Consider the following 18,187-nt stretch of genomic DNA (forward strand, 5'->3'; position numbering starts at 1 on the left):
ATCAGTATCCTTTCTTGCATGAAAGTTTTCAATTGTCTCAATGTGTTTATTAGCCTTTTCCTATGGCTTGTCCTTTCTGTTAGCTTTTTCAAGAACCATTACCCTATTCTTTACAAAGTTTTTGCTTTTCACATTTAGATCTTTCATCCATTTGGATATATATATATATAATATAGTGTGTGTGTAAGATCTAATTTTAATTTTCCCACAAGGATAGTCCATTGTCTCAGCACTATTTGTCAAGTAGTCTTTTCTTTCCCATTAATTTGTATTACTGCTTCTCAAGCTGCTTTTAACTAGTAAACATTTCTTTGTTTTTTCTTTCTATAGGGCTATGCCTGCATTATCCCCTAAACTTAATTATATCTCTGATATATCCACCTGTCATCATGAATTGTAGCACTGAACTTTCATTGGAGGAGGGATTGTGTTCACTGTTGTATCCCCAGTGCCCAGTACCCAGCGCAGAGGTGGCGCTTACTAAATATTTGGTGAACGAATAAATGAGTCCTATCTAAGATCCGCTCAGCTGTGAGTGTGTCCTGGGGTCTAGATTCTATACAACATCACAGGTTTTATACATATTTTGACTGATAAAATGGGCTTTTCCTTTTCCATAACATGGGCTCCCTCTTGATCTGTCACTATTCTCTGACACACGCATCTCAAATCATCCTAGATTTCTCCCTTTCCTTGACCTTGTCATCTAATGGTCACTTTGGTTTGTAAATTGCTACTTGCTTAAACCGAGGTATATTTTCCACTCACAATATCTGCATTTCAGTTCAGAACTTTTTTCTTTCCTTTATCTTTATTTACTTATTTATTTTTGTCTTTTTTAGGGCCATACCTGCAGCATATGGAGGTTCCTAGGCTAGGGGTTGAATCCAAGCTGTAGCAGCTAGCCTACACCACAGCCACAGCAATGCCAGATTCAAGCTGCATCTGCGACCTACATCACAGCTCATGGCAATGCTGGATCCTTAACCCACTGAGCGAGGCCAGGGATCGAACCTATGTCTTCATGGAGAGTAGTCAGATTCATAGCTGCTAAGCCATGATAGGAACTCCACTTTTTTATCTTTTTTTTTTTGTCTTTTTGCCTTTTCTAGGGCCGCTCCCGTGGCACATGGAGGTTCCCAGGCTGGGGGTCAAATCGGAGCTGTAGCCACGGGCCTACGCCAGAGCCACAGCAACGCGGGATCCGAGCTGCATCTGCAACCTACAGTACAGCTCACGGCAACGCCAGATCCTTAACCCACTGAGCAAGGTCATGGATTGAACCCGCAACCTCATGGTTCCTAGTCGACTCGTTAACCACTGCGCCACGACGGGAACTCCCCTTTTTTATCTTTTAATGTGACGTTGGATATATGCACAAGAATATGTGTAATATATCATCAATTATGAAGATTAATAACATGCACACGTAGGAAGCCAGCAGCTCCCTGAAAGGGATAACATTACCTGTCCATTGACTCTGCATGGGTGCTCTACCCTGGGCCACACACCTTTGCCTCCAAGGGGTAATCGCTATCCCCCAGTTTGGGTGTTTCATCCTCTTGCTTTTGGTTTTCTTTTCAAATATGTTTGTGTGTGTGTGTATATATATATACATATATATATATATATATCCCTAAAAATGCATTATGTAGATTTACTTGTTATTGAGTAGCTTTATAAGAATAATTTCATATGTCATGAAGACTGCAACTTGAATTTTTCATTCAACATTTATGCTTCTAAGATTCATCCCATACTGTTGTGTGTGACTATGGTTCATTAATCTCATTAATTAAATTAGTAAACACAATGATATTACATTGTGTAGCATATCATGCTTTATTTGTCTATTCTTCTATTGGTATTTGTTTGGAATGTTTCCAGGTTTTTTTTTTTTCTTTTTTTTTTCCCTCTCAGACAACATTGCAATAAATGTTGTTTATGTCTCTTGGTCCACGTGGCGAAGTTTCTCTAGGCCCTGTACTATGGAGTGGTCTTTCTGGGTGAAAGGATATGCAAGTATTCAAATTTAAAAGATAATGCTAAATCAGTAAGGGGTAATAAGTACAAACTACTCTATAAAATAAGCTACAAGGCTATATTGTATAGCACAGGAAAGATGACCGTTGTTTTATAATAACTTTAAATGGAGTGGACTCTTTAAAATTATTGAATTACTGTGTTGTACAACTGAAGCTAATATAATATTGTAAATCAACTATACCTCATTTTAAAAAAAGATGCCACAGAGTTCCTACTGTGGCATAGTGGGTTAAGAATCTAACTTCCGTGGCTTGGGTTGCTGTGGGGGTGCAGTTTCCATCCCTGGCTGGTGCAGCAGGTTAAAGGATCCAGCATTGCTGCAGCTGTGACTCAGTTTCAATCCCTGGCCCAAGAACTTCCATATTCCATGAGTGTGACTATTAAAAACAAACAAAAAAAAAGATGTCAGGAGTTCTCCTGTGGTGCAGTGGGTTAAGAATGTGGCATTGTCACTGAAGTGGCTTGGGTCACTGCTGTGGTGTACGTTTCATCCCTGGCCTGGGAACTTCCACATGCCATGGGCAAGGCCAAAAAAAAAAAAAAAGATGCCAAATTGTTTTTCAAAGTGGTCTACTTATAATCATGCCATTTAAGTACAAAATGTCCTATTGATGCTTATCCTTTCCAATAGTTGGCATTGTAATATTTATTACTTTTTTCTTTTATGGATGTAAAATTATATCACTTGTTTTTCTTTTTCTAGTTTTATTGAGATGTAATTGCTATATAACACTGTATAAATTTAAGGTCTACATCATAGTGATTTGACTTACATACATCATGAAATGATTATCATAATAAGTTCAGTGGACAGCCATCAGCTCTTATAGATATAAAATTAAAGAAATGGAAAAAAACTATTTTCTTTTGATGAGAGTTCTTAGGATTTACTCGCTTATCAACTTTTCATATGTAACATACAATGATGTTAATTGTATTTATCATGTTGTACATTACATATCTAATACTTATTTATCTTATAGCTGGAATTTTGTACCATTTGACTGCCTTCATCTAGTTCCCCCTCTCTCTAGCACTAGCCCCCCAGCTCTCCCCCATCTCCTTTTAATTATAACTTTTATTTCCCCAAGAAAAGAGTTTGAGGTTGTTTTATATGCTTGTTAACCACTCGCACTTACATTTCTGTAAAGTGTATATTTGTCTTTTGCCCATTTTTCTATTGGATTATTTGCGTTTTTCTTATTAAAGTTCTTCATGTATCTTGGATCCAAATTCTTTACCAGTTTTTATAAGTAGTCAATATTTTCTCCCACTGTGTATTACCTTTTCACTTTTATATGATGTCTTTATAAACAGAAGTTTAAATTGTAAAGAAATTGAATTTATCAATCTTTTGTACTGTAATTAGAATTTTTATCTTGTTTAAAAAACATCCAGCTCCACATTTAATTTATAAATATATTCTCTTATACTTTCTTTTAAAGAATTTAGAGGATTTATTTATTTATTTCTCTTTTTTTTAGCTATTTCTTGGGCCGCTCCTGCGGCATATGGAGGTTCCCAGGCTAGGGGTCAAATTGGAGCTGTAGCCACCAGCCTATGCCAGAGCCACAGCAATGCGGGATCCGAGCCACGTCTGCAACCTACACCACAGCTCACGGCAACGCCGGATCTTTAACCCACTGAGCAAGGGCAGGGACCAAACCCTCAACCTCATGGTTCCTAGTCGGATTCGTTAACCACTGCTCCATGACAGGAACTCCTAGAGGATTTATTTTGGGAGTTCCCTGGTGACAGGTGATTAGAACTTGACCCTTTCACTGCTATGCCTTAGGTTCAATCCCTGGTCTGGGAACCAAGATCCCACTTCCAGCCCCCTACATGCTGCAGTGCTTTAAACATTTTTCTGTATGGTATAAAGTAGGGCTCCAATATAATTTTATCCAAATGGATAAATAGTTATCTTGTAAGAACCATTATTACTTTGAAATATATTCACAATATATATAGTTATGAGAGAAAGACATATAACAGAATATATGGTATTTAGAAAACATAGGATGTAATATATATAATAATCAGTATATATACAAAATTTAAAGAAAAGGTATTGGAAGGACATATACTAAAAATAACAACAATAATTATCTTTGGTAGGTGGGATAATTGATGATTTTTCTTTATTTTTTTGTTTTCTGTATTTTCCAACTTATCTATATTGAGCATGTATTTATATAAATTTTTAAACAGTGAGAAATGAGATAGTGTCTATAGAGGATAATATAGCAGTCAATGCACCTTAAAGAGAAATTAGTTGAAAAATAAACCATAAATTGAAGTCTTTCAGCTTAACTTTTTTTGCAAAGCTTCTTGCATTCCTGGAGCAGGGTGGGGATGGAGTGAAAGGGTGGATTAGTGGTAGGTCAGATGAATGTTTGTGGATTATCCAGTAAAACTCAGTATGTAGGGAAGAAAAGGGATTAAGTTCTGAAATCTGGGCGAGTCTTCTGTAAATAGTTACATACAATTTCTCTCCCCTGAGATGTTTGCTTTACAGGTACATAAGACCCTTTGGAGAATAGGATCCAGATTACTTATGTATATCATTGGTGATAGAAGTTTTTTTTTCCCCCCCAACAGCAGATAATGAAAAGACTTATAAAACGATATGTTTTGAAAGCACAAGTAGACAAAGAAAATGATGAAGTTAATGAAGGTAAGCATCTTCAATGTGAGAAACATCCTTTTACAACTAACTTAATGAACGTGGAAAACTTCATATTGAAGGATACTTTAAAAATCCAGTCTCGGGTTACAGTTTGGGTTCCTCCAAGTTTGTCAGGAAAATCTTATGTTACATCTCTAAAACTTTGTCCTTTTAAAGAAACAGTTATTTAAAATGTCAAACAGATTCAATTTATCCCTGTGGAATGGCCTGATTCTTTTTTTTAAAGAAAAATTTTATTTTTAATTACTTAATGAATTTTATTACCTTTATAAGTGTACAACAATCATCACAACCAAATTTTGTAGTCATTCTTAAAATGAAAATACTGCTATCTTTCTGGGAGCTTTTAACCCCTATTACGTAAGTAGTCTTTAGTTTCAGTGAGTTCACATGAGTGTTAACATTTTTCCATTGATGGAAGTAAAATAATGGTCAGCTCAAACAACATCCACAGTTCATCAGAAAAATCTTTAGTTTGTTATCCAGAAGGAAATCTCTACCCTGTTTTCCCCACCCACTGTTTCTCTTTTGCCTTTCACTTTTCTTCTTGGAGTCTTACTTAAAGATGCCTGTTTTTCCAGGCATATCCCAGGCAGAACATCTGTTTAGACTATAAATTTTTTTCATCAAAAGCTGTGGTGTAGGAGTTCCCTTCTAGCACAGTGGGTCAGGGATCCAGCTGTGTCACTGCAGTGGCTTGGGTCGCTGCTGTGGCACTGGTTCAATCCCCGGCTGGGGACTTCCACATGCAGCAGTTGCAGCCACAGGCCCAGAGTTGGAAAGAAATCAACCAGGGAGAAATAAGTTGCCCTAAAAATGGAAAGCACAGTTTTCAACCCAATGAGATGCCATTAGATCTGTCTGCACTGATAAGAAAGGCTAACAAGTAAAATTGTTGATGAACTTTGAAGCCATTACTTGATTCATGCAAGGAATCCCTTACAAATCTGAGTCAACAAAGTGGTATGCTTTGGAAAAAAAGAAATCTAAGAATGTGTGATTGAAAACCAGCAAAAATCCAGTCATGGTGGCCTAGAAACAGTCTCAGGGAGACAGGATTGGAATTGAGTTTTAATTTAGAAAACAGAAACCTGGTCAGTTGTACCATAAACTCCCTGAAAACAAACAAAAATATTAAGTGATGGGGGAATTGGACTGTCTTGACAGTATCAAAAACAAGGAGCATCTTCCAAGTCCTTTTACACAAAAGAGGAAAATGAATTAATGAGTACTTGGTGTTTTGAATGAGGTTCTAAGAAAGTATATCATATAACTTAACCTCCTCATTTAATAAATGGGTAATTTGTGTTTCCTGTATTGGCGGACTAAATACCACACTTTGTAGGCTTCCTTATAACTAAAAAGGAAGAAGAATGTGGGGGAGAGGTGAAAGGGGGCTCCCTGGTCTTATGGTCCACATATGCCAAATGATGTGGGAATCCATTTCTTCCACAAAAGCCTAGACTTGTGATTTTGAATTTGATCCATTTATTTCATCTATATTGCCAAATATGAAAGGAAGGACTTCTCTTTTTTTGGTGGTGGGGGGCCAGAAAAGGAATCAACAAATGTGTGTATTCCTGAAGAAGTGTTAGAATTCCTTAACATAAAGATGTTCTGATTTTTATATAGTAAAACAACAGAGATTATACTGTAAGACATCATAAAGATACCAGGAAATATCATGAAAGTTATGTTTTACATGTGATGTTATTATAAAAAGCTGTTAAAGTGCCAATAATTTGAAGAATCATTTCTTAGATTCAGAATAAATTCCTGTTCCATAGTTTACCTTTCGGGGCCAATGGTTTATCTATAGTACGATTATTTGTAAGAAATCCAATTTTTAATTATAATCTATGTATGCTCAGGTATTACTGCCAAGTCAAATTATAGGAATAGTCTCCATGGCCAGGGGTCTATGTATATACACATTGCCAGCGGCATCATGTCTTAACTCCTTAATCCACCATTGCTTGTTATTTCCTTAGACAGAGAAACTAATTTGTTTGTTTCTTGACTCCATGTTCATTACCATGGCCTTCCCTAAGAAACACCCCTGCTTTTTTTCCTTCCTTTCCCTTACTTCAAATTTGACTTAAAACTTACTTCTTCCAGGTGCGTATTTGCCTGTTAAATAGATTGATTCATTTTTAGTGGCATTTCATTTTGCTAGGAATCCATTCCAGCCTAGCAATGGGAGATGGTCTATGTAGGTGTCCACTCTTAGGGCTCAGAGAACCAGAACTCCCTGAAGACAGCAAGACGATTCCCTGATTATAAACCAGTTAACAGAGAAATCACTCTGTGTTAAAAGATGGCTGAGCCACAGGGCAATACCTGAGCTGAGTCTTACTTTTAAAACATAGGTGGACCACGTCTATAGCTTTTTTTCAAAGGTCAGTACATTTTTAAAGGTAGACATTTCTTAAACATTTTAAAGGAAAAAAAAAAACAAAATAATTACATTGGAGATGATATGAGACAAATGTATTACTGTTGTATTAATTTCACTCTTTGTTTTTTCCTGCATCCGAAGAGCAAATTACCAATTATATATTTTTAATGTAAATACCGTAGGTGAATTAAAAGAAATCAAGCAAGATATTTCCAGCCTTCGCTATGAACTTTTGGAGGACAAGAGCCAAGCAACTGAAGAATTAGCCATTCTAATTCATAAACTCAGTGAGAAGCTGAATCCCAGCATGCTGAGATGTGAATGATTCAGTAACCTGGAATTATGGCTTCGACTATAGCACAAATGTGGGCAATAATATTTCTAAGTATGAAATACTTGAAAAAACTATGGTGTAAATTTTTAGTGTTAATTACCTTTATCATGTGAATCTTTAAAAGTTAGGTCTTAATGATTTTACTGTTTCATCACAAGCAAATGGTCTTCATTTTAATTGTCTGCCTTGACATTACAAACAGTGACATGCCATTGTATTTAAAGGCCCAATATTACTACATTACTGACATTTTTGTTTGTTTTAGAATAAACTCTACATCTTTGCACTACCTGATTGCCTCCAAGAGACTGTGGCTGCTTGGGGACAGGGACCATGTCTTATTCATTTTCGTGTCTCCAGCATCTAGTACAGTGCCAGATACATAGTAGGTGCTCAATAAATGTTGTTGAACTCAGCTGAACTGCCAAAAAAATACAAATAAGTATTAAAAGGCCATCACTATGTAGCATACCTTCTCTTGTCCAAGTGCTGAAGGTATTTTTTTTTTTGAAAAACAGAAGCTGAAAAAAATTTTACAGACAGCTATGGCATTGTCAGATTTTCTTAGAATTTTTGGCATCACTGATAATTCTAGAACCTTTGAGCCCTGAATGAAGAATTTTACAATGAAATGGGTTAATAGAAAGTATAATTACGTTACATATTTAAGTTTCAGAGAATTGTTCAGAACAACACATTAAAGACTTTTCTAAAGTATATACTGTTTGCTTTCTGTCAGATTTTACTGGTTGTTTTTCAGCAATGTGAATTTAGTCAGCGAAGTGGTAAATTTTTTAAAGTTGGGGGTTATGCAGTTTGGTAGTTTTTATCACCTCCTAATTTCTGCCTCTGATGCTTTAATGCTAAATAAGTTATCAACAACTGGCTTCATATCTTTGTCTGTCAACACCACTCTGAGTTTTGGAGGGTATGCCATGGGAAGAAATAGAAAAAAGCAATGAGCAATGTCTGTGTGCCTGGAAAGGCGTGTCCAAGCATCACCAGCTGAGTTTTATTTCCCTTTAAGGCATCACTTGCCATCATTGCTTCCAATGATTGACATTCTTTTTCTTTCTTTTTTCTTTTTTTTTGTCTTTCTGCCTTTCCTAGGGCCACTCCCATGGCATTGGCGGTTCCCAGGCTAGGGGTCTAATTGGAGATGTAGCCGCTGGCCTACGCCAGAGCCACAGCAATGCAGGATCCTTAACACACTGAGCAAGGCCAGGGATCGAACCCGCAACTTCATGGTTCCTAGTGGGATTCGTTAACCACTGAGCCACGACGGGAATCCCAACATCCTTTTTCTCATCAAGGCATTTCAGTTATACTTGCTACACAAAAAGATTGTGATGTGTATGTATCTGACTTACCATAGAAGTGAGGTGAACACTGGTAATATCCACAATGCCTCATAACTACTAGACAAATGGATACAGGCTGGTAAGTGCCCTCATCTCTTCACGGACCATAAAACACTCAATGTATTGTTATTTTTTTTTAAGCTAGCTAGGTTTAAATCTCTCATAGAGTTAGCTTGTCCTGATTCTTTTCAATCTGTTCCCATCAGGTCTTAACAGAATACAAATTATGATCATAGCTCAAGATAGTTTTATAGGTTCTAAAAGCTAATTAAGGGAGTTCCCTTCATGTCTCAGTGGTTAACGATCCTGACTAGGATCCATGAGGATGTGGGTTCGATCCCTGGCCTCCCTCGGTGGATTAGGGATCTGGCGTTGTGGTGGCTGTGGTGTAGGCTGGCAGCTGTAGCTCTGATTCGATCCTAGCCTGGGAATTTCCATTTGCTGTGAGTGTGGCCCTAAAAAAAAAAAAAAAAAAAAAAAAAGTCAATTAAATACACAGTGCTATGAAAATAATTGCTATCATACATGAAGGCTCTCTAGACATGAAGACAAAAATGAACATTAAATGGAACCACATAAAATTCTTTAAAGATTATTTCTCAATTTCTACTTTTTTGGGACTTTAAAAAAGAACTTTATACATTTTTGCTACCATTGTAGGATATTTCATTAACTTTTGTGCTATGCTAGTAGTATTTTGTCCTAAACATTTTTCAAACTATGTATTTTATGTAATGCCTTAGAACTGAATAAAATACTTAATTTTTTCATTATTACATGTTATTATACTTTACATTAAAATAGTAAAGATAGGGAGTTTCTATGATAAACAACATTTTCAGTCTTATATATAGTATTGTCTAGGATTCCAAAAGAGGAAATGTTTTCTTATGGCTACAGAACAAAATATTAAATATTTTTAATTGAGGTTGGGAAAATATTGAATGTAAAAGTGTCAGATTCAGCTAGTCTAGGATTCTTGGAGTCTTTTGGGGGGGGGCCACAGTCAAGGCATGTGGAAGTTCCTTGGCCAGGGATTGAACCTGCACCACAGGTGTGGTCTACACCACAGCTGCAGCAATGCCAGATCCTTAACCTGCTGAGCCACATGGGGACTTCCTCTTGAAGTCTTGAATGAAGATAAAACTCATGTCATCTGTGCCATGGGAGTACACACATTATTTTTTTAGTCCATGCCTTTCACAACTCTAGAGCTCTCAACATTGGTTGTTTTTCCTTTATTTACTATGTGTAAAACTAGCATGTTTTTGCTATTTTATTATTTTCTTCCTTTATAGTTTCTGGATGGTAGTCAAGAAGGAAGATACAATGCCAAGGTAAGGTGGATACTATTGATACTATGGTTACCCTGCCTTGGTCCCCTTTGATGGGCCAGTGTGTGCATCTCTCAGATACTGTGTGTTGGTTCCCTAACAGTTCCCAGCTATCCTGTTCCCCAGGGAATTGCCCTCAGATGAAAGGAAGCAGCCTCAGCCTGGCTCTTAGGACTTCCCTTCCTCACACCAATGACTAGCCATCTGGGGTGGAGGCACAAAAAGCTGACCCCTTGGGTTAAGGTAGGGCCAACTTTTTGGTGCAGTTCATGCTCCAGAGCTCTGAAAAGGATTAGGCTGAAGCTAGATTCCAGCTGAGACTGTATCTTTGTTTAGCTTCTTCCCTGTTTTATCCTGCTTCCCCTCCTTCCCTTTCTCCTGAGAGCATTATGTCAATAAAACACCACATACAAATCCTGTTAGACTTAGCTTCTAGGGAACACACCCTAAAACAGAATTATTGCTGTGGTGACATAGCGGTGAGATGAAGATTAGTTTAAAGGATTGCTGTGAGAATTAATACTTCTTTGAGGTTAAGGATAGCCCTGGGCTAGCAAGTCCTTGCTTCATTTACTATTGTCTAACAGGCACATTGGGCTTAAAAGTAAAGCTCAAAGAGCTTGATGGAGCAACTTGGAGAAGGGAGCACTTTAACGGGACCAAAAGCAACTTGTCTAACAAAAGACATTAGGTGCTTATGATTAATTACAGGACTATTGGAGTCCAATATCTCTTACTTTTTGACTTCCTTGCTTTATTACCTTTTTTCCTCAGTCACAGATAAGATCATAGAAAAAAGTGGCTTCTTAGGCTTATTGTTTAAGAAGTTGGCACTTTGTAAGTGTTGCTATATTAAACTTACTGAGAACCCTTGACTTGATGGAATTCATATTATGTTGAGAAGTTTGATTTCACCAACTTGAGATAAAGTAGGGAACTATGCAAACTAGTATTCAGTGTCTTCAAAAAATTGTGTGCACTGGAGTTCCTGTCTTGGTGCAGCAGAAACAAATCCAACAAGGAACCATGAGGTTGCAGGTTTGATCCCTGGCCTCAATCAGTGGGTTAAGGATCCGGCATTGCTGTGAGTTGTGGCATAGGCCGGCAGCTGCAGCTCCTATTGGACCCCTAGCCTGGTAACCCCCATATGCTTCAGGCGCAGCCCTAAAAAGACAAAAGACAAAAAAAAAAAAAAGTTCTGTGCACCATGAAAGCTTAAAAATGACATAAATATGTTGTGATTACTAAAAGCAAAGTTCGTATAATTTGGGATAACTCTCTTTTCCCATCATATCCAGTATATTTTGATTCACATGTGTGAGGCAAATGAGGGCAGCTTTTGTAAATGGAAAGGTGCAGTGGTCTTGTGCCCAATGTCTAAAGAGAAGTGAAGCCACATTAATTGTGAATTGTGTTTCCTGAAACAAAGCATTTAACTTCTCTGGTCTCATACATCGTCCATTCCAAGTTATGCTCCAGCAGGGGTTCCTGGTCTGTGGGCATTGTAGAGTTGTTTTAGAATGTTAATATCATCTTCTAAGGTAGTAATGTAAATTTTCTGTTCACAGTTTTTTTTTTTCTTTTGGAATCATAGTATTTCTTTTTTTAGTATTTGTATGAAGTGTTTATAATGATACTAACTGTACATATTTACCCCCAATTTTAAAAATATGTATAACATATCGAAATGTTTACTCTTTATTTTTCATTCCTGTTTTTTTCTTTGTGGTTTCTTCTATTCCTTTTAAGATCAAACAAATTACTTTCTTTTATGGGCTGAATCTTGTTCCCCCCCCCCCCACCGCCATTCGTATGTTGAGGTCCTAAATCCCTAGTACCTCAGAATGTGATTGTATTTGGAGATAAGACCTTTAAAGAGATAATTAAGCTAAAATTAGGTCACTAGGGTGAGTCTTTATCCTACAGGACGGTTACCCTTTTTAGAAGGACACAGACCAACACAGAGGGAAGACTGCCATCTGCAAGCCGAGGAAAGATGACTCAGAGGATTGGTGTGGTTCCCTGATGACACCTTGGTTTTGTACTCCTAGCTTGTGAGATCCTATAAGAAAATAAATTTCTATTGTGTAAGCCATTCAGTTTGTGGTACTTATAATGGTGGCTCTGTCTAATACATCTTCCAACCCCCTAAATTCCGCAAAATTCTATAACACTTCTATCTCTTCTATGGCTTTATTTTTCAATTTGCTTTCAGAACTTATCTCTATTTTTGTTGAGTCTAAATAGATATTTTCTCCAAATTGCTGTACAGCTATACTGTCTTCAGGCATTGTTGTCTATTTCAATATGGAGTTATTTTAGCCTCATTAAAAAAAAAAATTGTTCGGAACATCCTGGGACCTGGGCAAAATCTTCTCAGATCTCTGTGTAGGAAGTAATTTCTTAAGAACCTCTTCTCAAGGGTTTAATGCTTGTCTCACCATCAGTTGTGAACTCTCCCTTTGTAGACCATGGAAACTTTTCATCTGTAGTATTTCTGTAGGAAGAGTAGGGTATGCACAAAGGAAGGACTGGTGAAAGCGAGTCTAGGAATATCAGCTCTCAGTCAGATCCTGGGTCACTCTAGGCCAGCCTTAGGGTCCCTGAGGCCTTTTCAGGATGTGTGCATGTGATTTTGAAGGCATTTTCATAACACCAAGATGCCTTTTTTGCTATGTCGATGTTTGTACTGATGGTACCGAAGCAATGGTGGTTAATACTGCTGTTACTTAAGCATGAATCAAAGCAGTGGCTTTAAACTGTAGTTGTAGTCATGTTATTCTACATGTCACATATTACAGAAAACAAAGTTTCTTATAAAAATGTCCTTTATGAAGCAATGAAAATTGTTAATTTTAAGTCTCTTGAGTACACATCTTTCATTATTCTGTGGGGTAACGTGGGAAGTAGGCATAAAGCATTTCTACTGAATATGGAAGTAAATTAGTTGTTTCAAGTGAAAGCACTTGTATGATTGTTTCATTTACTAGCTGAACTCGATTTCTCATGGAACATTATTTTTGTAAGCATGACCAACAAATTATGATTATTCAGACTTGGATATCTGGCATACACTTTTTTTGTGAATTCAAGAAGGGAAACTCATTTCAGAGAAAATAACTGACATTTATTGTCAATGCTTAAAATTTGAACTTTTAAGCACAAATTAGAATTGTGCAAAATTTTGTATTTATCATCTGAGACTGACAGCTTTCCAATATTTCAAAACTTTTCTGATGGAATCTGTGATAATAGTAACAAATGTACTTTTGGGGATGTTGTATAATGAAGCCACATTCCACACAGCACCTAATTTTTCAAAAACTACCACTTGTTGAATTTGGACCACATTTTCTTCATATACTTAACCCCCCCCCCAAAAAAAACCCCAAACCCTAATATATACCAATAAATTTTATGCAGAAGTAGATCTGAGAGTCTCCTCTTCACTATTCAGGAGGACAGCAAATATATTTGCAAACAAAGCCAATCTTTGAACTTTATTTTGAAAAATAATTATTTTTTCAGTAAAATATGTCGTTTATTTTTTGAATATATTAGTTCTAATTTCTAATATGGTATCAATTGATCATCTTTTGGGGGGGGGGCGCATCTGCAGCATATGGAGTTTCCCAGGCTAGGGGTCTGTTCAGAGTTGAAGCTGCTGGCCTACACCACAGCCATAGCAATGCCAGATCCGAGCCAAGTCTGCGACCTACACCACAGCTCACTGTAACTCTGGATCCTTAACCCACTGAGTGGGGCCAAGGATGGAACCTGCATCCTCATGGATGCTAGTCAGAGTCCTTTCTGCTGAGCTGGAGGGTAAGTCCAAGAGATAATTCTTTTTTGGGTGGGGGGCGCACCCACAGCATACGGAGGTTCCCAGGCTAGCGGTGGAATTGGAGTCACAGCTGTGAGCCTACACCACAGTCACAGCAACCCAGGATCCTAGCCGAGTCTGCTACTTACACCACAGCTCGCCTTAACGCTGGATCCTTAACCCTCTGAGGGAGGCCAGGGATCAAACCTGCAACCTCATGGCTCCTAGTCGGAATCGTTTCCACTTCGCCATGCCGGGGAACTCCCAAAAGATAATTCTTATAAGCAAAAGGTCTTTGGGGTCCTCAATAGTTTACTGTAAAGGGGTCCTAAGGCCAAAAATTTGAGAACTGCTGCTGAAAGCTAATCCTTATGGCAGTGAAAACTAATTCTTGGAGAGACCCCTTTCCAGTGGCGGTGAAACAAGTCAGAATCAACCAGGGCTCCAAATCAAGGGACAACACTGAAAGACTTAAGAGATGCAGCTTAGGGCGGGGACGTGGATCGGAGACTGCGTCTTCTGTCTCCCTGGAAACCACCCTCCTTGTGTCTCCGGGACCTCGCCCTCGGTTCCTCTCGGCCTCTCATTGGAGCGGGTTAAGTCAGTGGGCGGTCTGTCAGGGCTTCATTTCCGTGCCGGCCCACTCGCAAGAACGTACTGACGTCACGCAGGACGCCTCTGCCCTGTGGCTCCGCCTCGGCATCCCTCTCTGAGGCCAGAGTGGCTGGCGTTGTCCCTTCAGAGGGGACGCGAGTGGGTCTTCCCCTCGGAGGCCTGGGCTCTGGCAGCCTCTGTCGCTCTTTTCCCCGCCTGGCGCTGTCCAGCGCGGTGCTGCCGTCATGGATCTGAATTTAAACCGAATGGATTATTTACAGGTAAACCTGAGGGGCTGAGGCAGACGCTGCGCGGGGAGACCCCCCCTCCCTGGGAGGATTCGATTCTTCCACTGCGGTGTGTGGGGGTCTTCTGGCGCCTGTGAGATGGCGAAAGAGCGGATCTGGACGCCGCCCTCCCGACACCTTCCTAACGGGCAACTATGGCTCGTCCGTGACGGTCCACGGGGACTCGGAAAGAAGCGGCGTGCGCCCCGGAGGTGCTGCCTGCCTGGTCCTGAAGATACTCCGAAAGTTCTGACGCGATCCCGGATTCCTGCCCAGGGCCCTTCTCCTCCGCCCCGGCTGCAGCTACCTCTGGGCTGCTAGCAACCTCCCGAATCTCCTCTCTGCCCAGTCCCTTCTCCCAAGCGCCAGCGCTCACGAGCCAGATCATAATAAAAGCAACAACCATTATCAAGCACCTAGTGTATTCCAAGATCTTAACATAAGAAGTTTATTTAATCCTCATACAAAATCTCAAAGTAGGTAATATTATAGGTGAGGCTTAGAGAAGGTAATTTGTATACTAGTGAAAAAGATGGACTTCCTATATAAAAGTCACTGACTCCGGAGCCAGTGTTTTTTCTCCTCTCAGCACTTGAGCCCTGAACTTTCCCTCTTCTCCATCTCCTCCTTTTTTCGGAAATCCTCTTTTGGCTGGTGGTACAATGTTTGCCTTGTCACTTTCTTTGGGAATTATGCTAGGGACTTCCCACCTTAGTATCTTCCATATTCAACTGGTCACCACATTTTGCTGCTTTTATCTCCTAAATGTCTCATGATTCTGCCCCATTTTCTCCTCCGTCTTCATTACCCCCTCTTCAGTTCTGATCTTCTTGCTTGGATAATTGAAATATCCTCCTAAATGGGCTCCTAATCTCTAGCTTCACCTCCCTCCAAGCCATTCTTCACACCACTTGCTAGATGTTTCAAAAATGCAAATATAGATAGATTACTTTAAATTTTAAAACTACTTCCTAGAATACAGAATAAAAGATCTATACTGTATGCAAATTCTTTCATGATGTATTGTTTCCCCCATTTTCTCTCCCTTTGGTCTCATCCTCCTCCCCTACTATGCAGCACTAGTGACAGTTCCCTGCTGAACAAACCATGCTGTTTTCTGTACCTTTTTTAAAAATAATCTTCATCAATTAGATTGGATATCATTGTCATCAGCATGTTTTGTATTTTAGCAAAAATCATGTTTTTTGGAAACTAATCTGTTTCCAAAAATTTTTAGTTACTTTACAAAAACTCTTTAACAATGATATGAACTTGTAAAAGAAGAATTCTAGAAATATATGTGTATGTATATATATAGTTTGTGAAGTATCTTGCCGGTAATGTCACTGAATTATTTCTGGCTTAACATAAATTTTACTTTGTTTCCTATATTCTGACTTTTGTGACATACTTCATTAGGTAATAAGTTCATTGCTGATAATTATTTCGTATAACTAATTAATTGCAATAAGATAAAGCTTACTATGGTTAGAATCTGCTGGTTCTTTTTATCTATGCTGTAATAAGTTCAAGTTAATGTATCAGAAAGCATTTACTAGATGGCTGGTGTTTTCTTAGGTGGGAGTGACCTCTCAGAAGACTATGAAGCTACTTCCTGCCTCAGGAAACAGAGCTACGCAAAAGGTAATGTAGAGATTTCTCCCTTTAGCTGTGAAGGAGGAGAGATTTGTATTTCCTTCTTTTTGGTAAGTAAAAATTTTTTAAACACCAATGCTAAAATGGAAATGAATGAATTTGAATAGAGGTTGAAATACCAGGGGACATTTACAGGCAGCAATTTTCTTGGACATTATAATTACTATGGGGAGTCCTGTCAGGGCTCAGCAGTAACAAACCCCACTAGTATCCATGAGGACGTGGATTCCATCCCTGGCCTCACTCAGTGTGTTAAGGATCCCGTGTTGCCATGAGCTGTGATGTAGGTCGCAGACAGACCATGGCTGCTATGGCTGTGGTGTAGGTTGGCAGCTGCAGCTCCGATTCAACCCCTAGCCTGGGAACTTCCATATGCTTCACTTGCAGCCTTAAAAAAAAAAAAAAAGTAAATAAATAAATAAAATTATTATGTACAATTAATAAATAGTATAAGCAAACTAGTTAAAAACCAAAATCCATTTTTCTGGTAATAATTTACCCTGTGTGTGTATATATGTGTATCAGATTGTATACATGAAAAAACAAATATTATACACAATAGAATGTAGAGAAAATGCTTTTTAAAAACTTTATCATACTTTTAAGCATAAATTTTTTTGTTGAAGTTTAATTAACAATATTTTAATAGCTGAAAAATAAATGCAATATTCTCATATGTTAACATTTTATCAAGATTTCTGATTGTCATTTATTATATTCAGTCTACTAGAACAGCAGTTCTCAAACTTTTTCATCTCAGGGCTCTTTTTTACTCTTTTTGTCAAAGATCCCTTATCTTTTTTAAATTTATTTTTAAATTTAAGTATAGATAGTGTACAATATTACATGTTACAAGTGTGCAGTATAGTGATTCACAATTTTTAAGTGTTATATCCTTGTAGTTTTTTTGTTTTGTTTTGTTTTTTACATGGCTGCATCCATGGCATATGGTAGTTCCTGGGCCAGGGATTGAATCTGAGCTCAAGCCTGCACCTCTACTGCTGCAGTTTGATTCTTAACCCATTGCACCAAAGTGGCAACTCCTCCTTGTAGATAATAATTTGTAACTTTTAATCCCCTACTTCTGTATTACTCCTCCCCATTTCCCTCTCCCCACCGGTAACCACCAGTTCTTTATATCTGTGAGTTGGTTTTGTTAAAGTCTTTTGTTTGTTTAAATTTTTAGATTCCACATAAAAGTGATATCATACGGTGTTTTTCTTGGCTTGACTTATTCACTATATCGTACTCTCCAAGTCCATCCATGGGGGTTGCAGATGGGAAAATTCCATTGTTTTTTTTATAGATGAGTAGTATTCCATTGTGTATATATATATATATACACACCACATCTTCTTTATCCATTCATCTGTTAATGGACACTTGGGTTGTTTCCATATCTTGGCAATTATAAATAATGCTACTGCGAACATTGGGGTACATGTATTTTTTTGAATTAGTGTTTTGTTTTTTTTTTCTTTTGGATGTATACCCAGGAATGAAATGTTAGGTCATATGGTAATTCTCTTTTTAATTTTTTGAGAAAGCTTCATATTGTTTTCCATAGTGGCTGCACCAATTTACATTCCCACCATCAGTGTACCAGGCTTCCCTTTTTTTCACATCCTTGCCAACATTTGTTATTTGAGTTCTTTTAGATGATGT

General features: G+C 38.2%; 2 protein-coding genes across 3 annotated transcripts in view; both read left to right on the forward strand.

Moving 5' to 3' along the window:
* Nucleotides 1-8,185, forward strand: part of TRPC3 (transient receptor potential cation channel subfamily C member 3) — a 78,573-nt gene extending 70,388 nt beyond the window's left edge. The window contains exons 11-12 of the mRNA XM_047799157.1: nucleotides 4,648-4,723; nucleotides 7,316-8,185. Of these exons, the coding sequence (XP_047655113.1) occupies nucleotides 4,648-4,723; nucleotides 7,316-7,458 (219 nt within the window). The 3' untranslated portion in view covers nucleotides 7,459-8,185. The remainder of the gene's footprint in view (nucleotides 1-4,647; nucleotides 4,724-7,315) is intronic.
* A 6,472-nt stretch (nucleotides 8,186-14,657) lies between these two features.
* Nucleotides 14,658-18,187, forward strand: part of BBS7 (Bardet-Biedl syndrome 7) — a 44,338-nt gene continuing 40,808 nt past the window's right edge. For both annotated transcript variants that reach the window (XM_047797985.1, XM_047797986.1), the window contains exons 1-2: nucleotides 14,658-14,860; nucleotides 16,445-16,510. In XM_047797985.1, coding sequence (XP_047653941.1) covers nucleotides 14,825-14,860; nucleotides 16,445-16,510 — 102 coding nt within the window. In that variant the 5' untranslated portion in view covers nucleotides 14,658-14,824. The remainder of the gene's footprint in view (nucleotides 14,861-16,444; nucleotides 16,511-18,187) is intronic.

The sequence above is a fragment of the Phacochoerus africanus genome, chromosome 10, assembly GCF_016906955.1.
Source record: "Phacochoerus africanus isolate WHEZ1 chromosome 10, ROS_Pafr_v1, whole genome shotgun sequence".
Taxonomy (NCBI): Eukaryota; Metazoa; Chordata; class Mammalia; order Artiodactyla; family Suidae; genus Phacochoerus; species Phacochoerus africanus.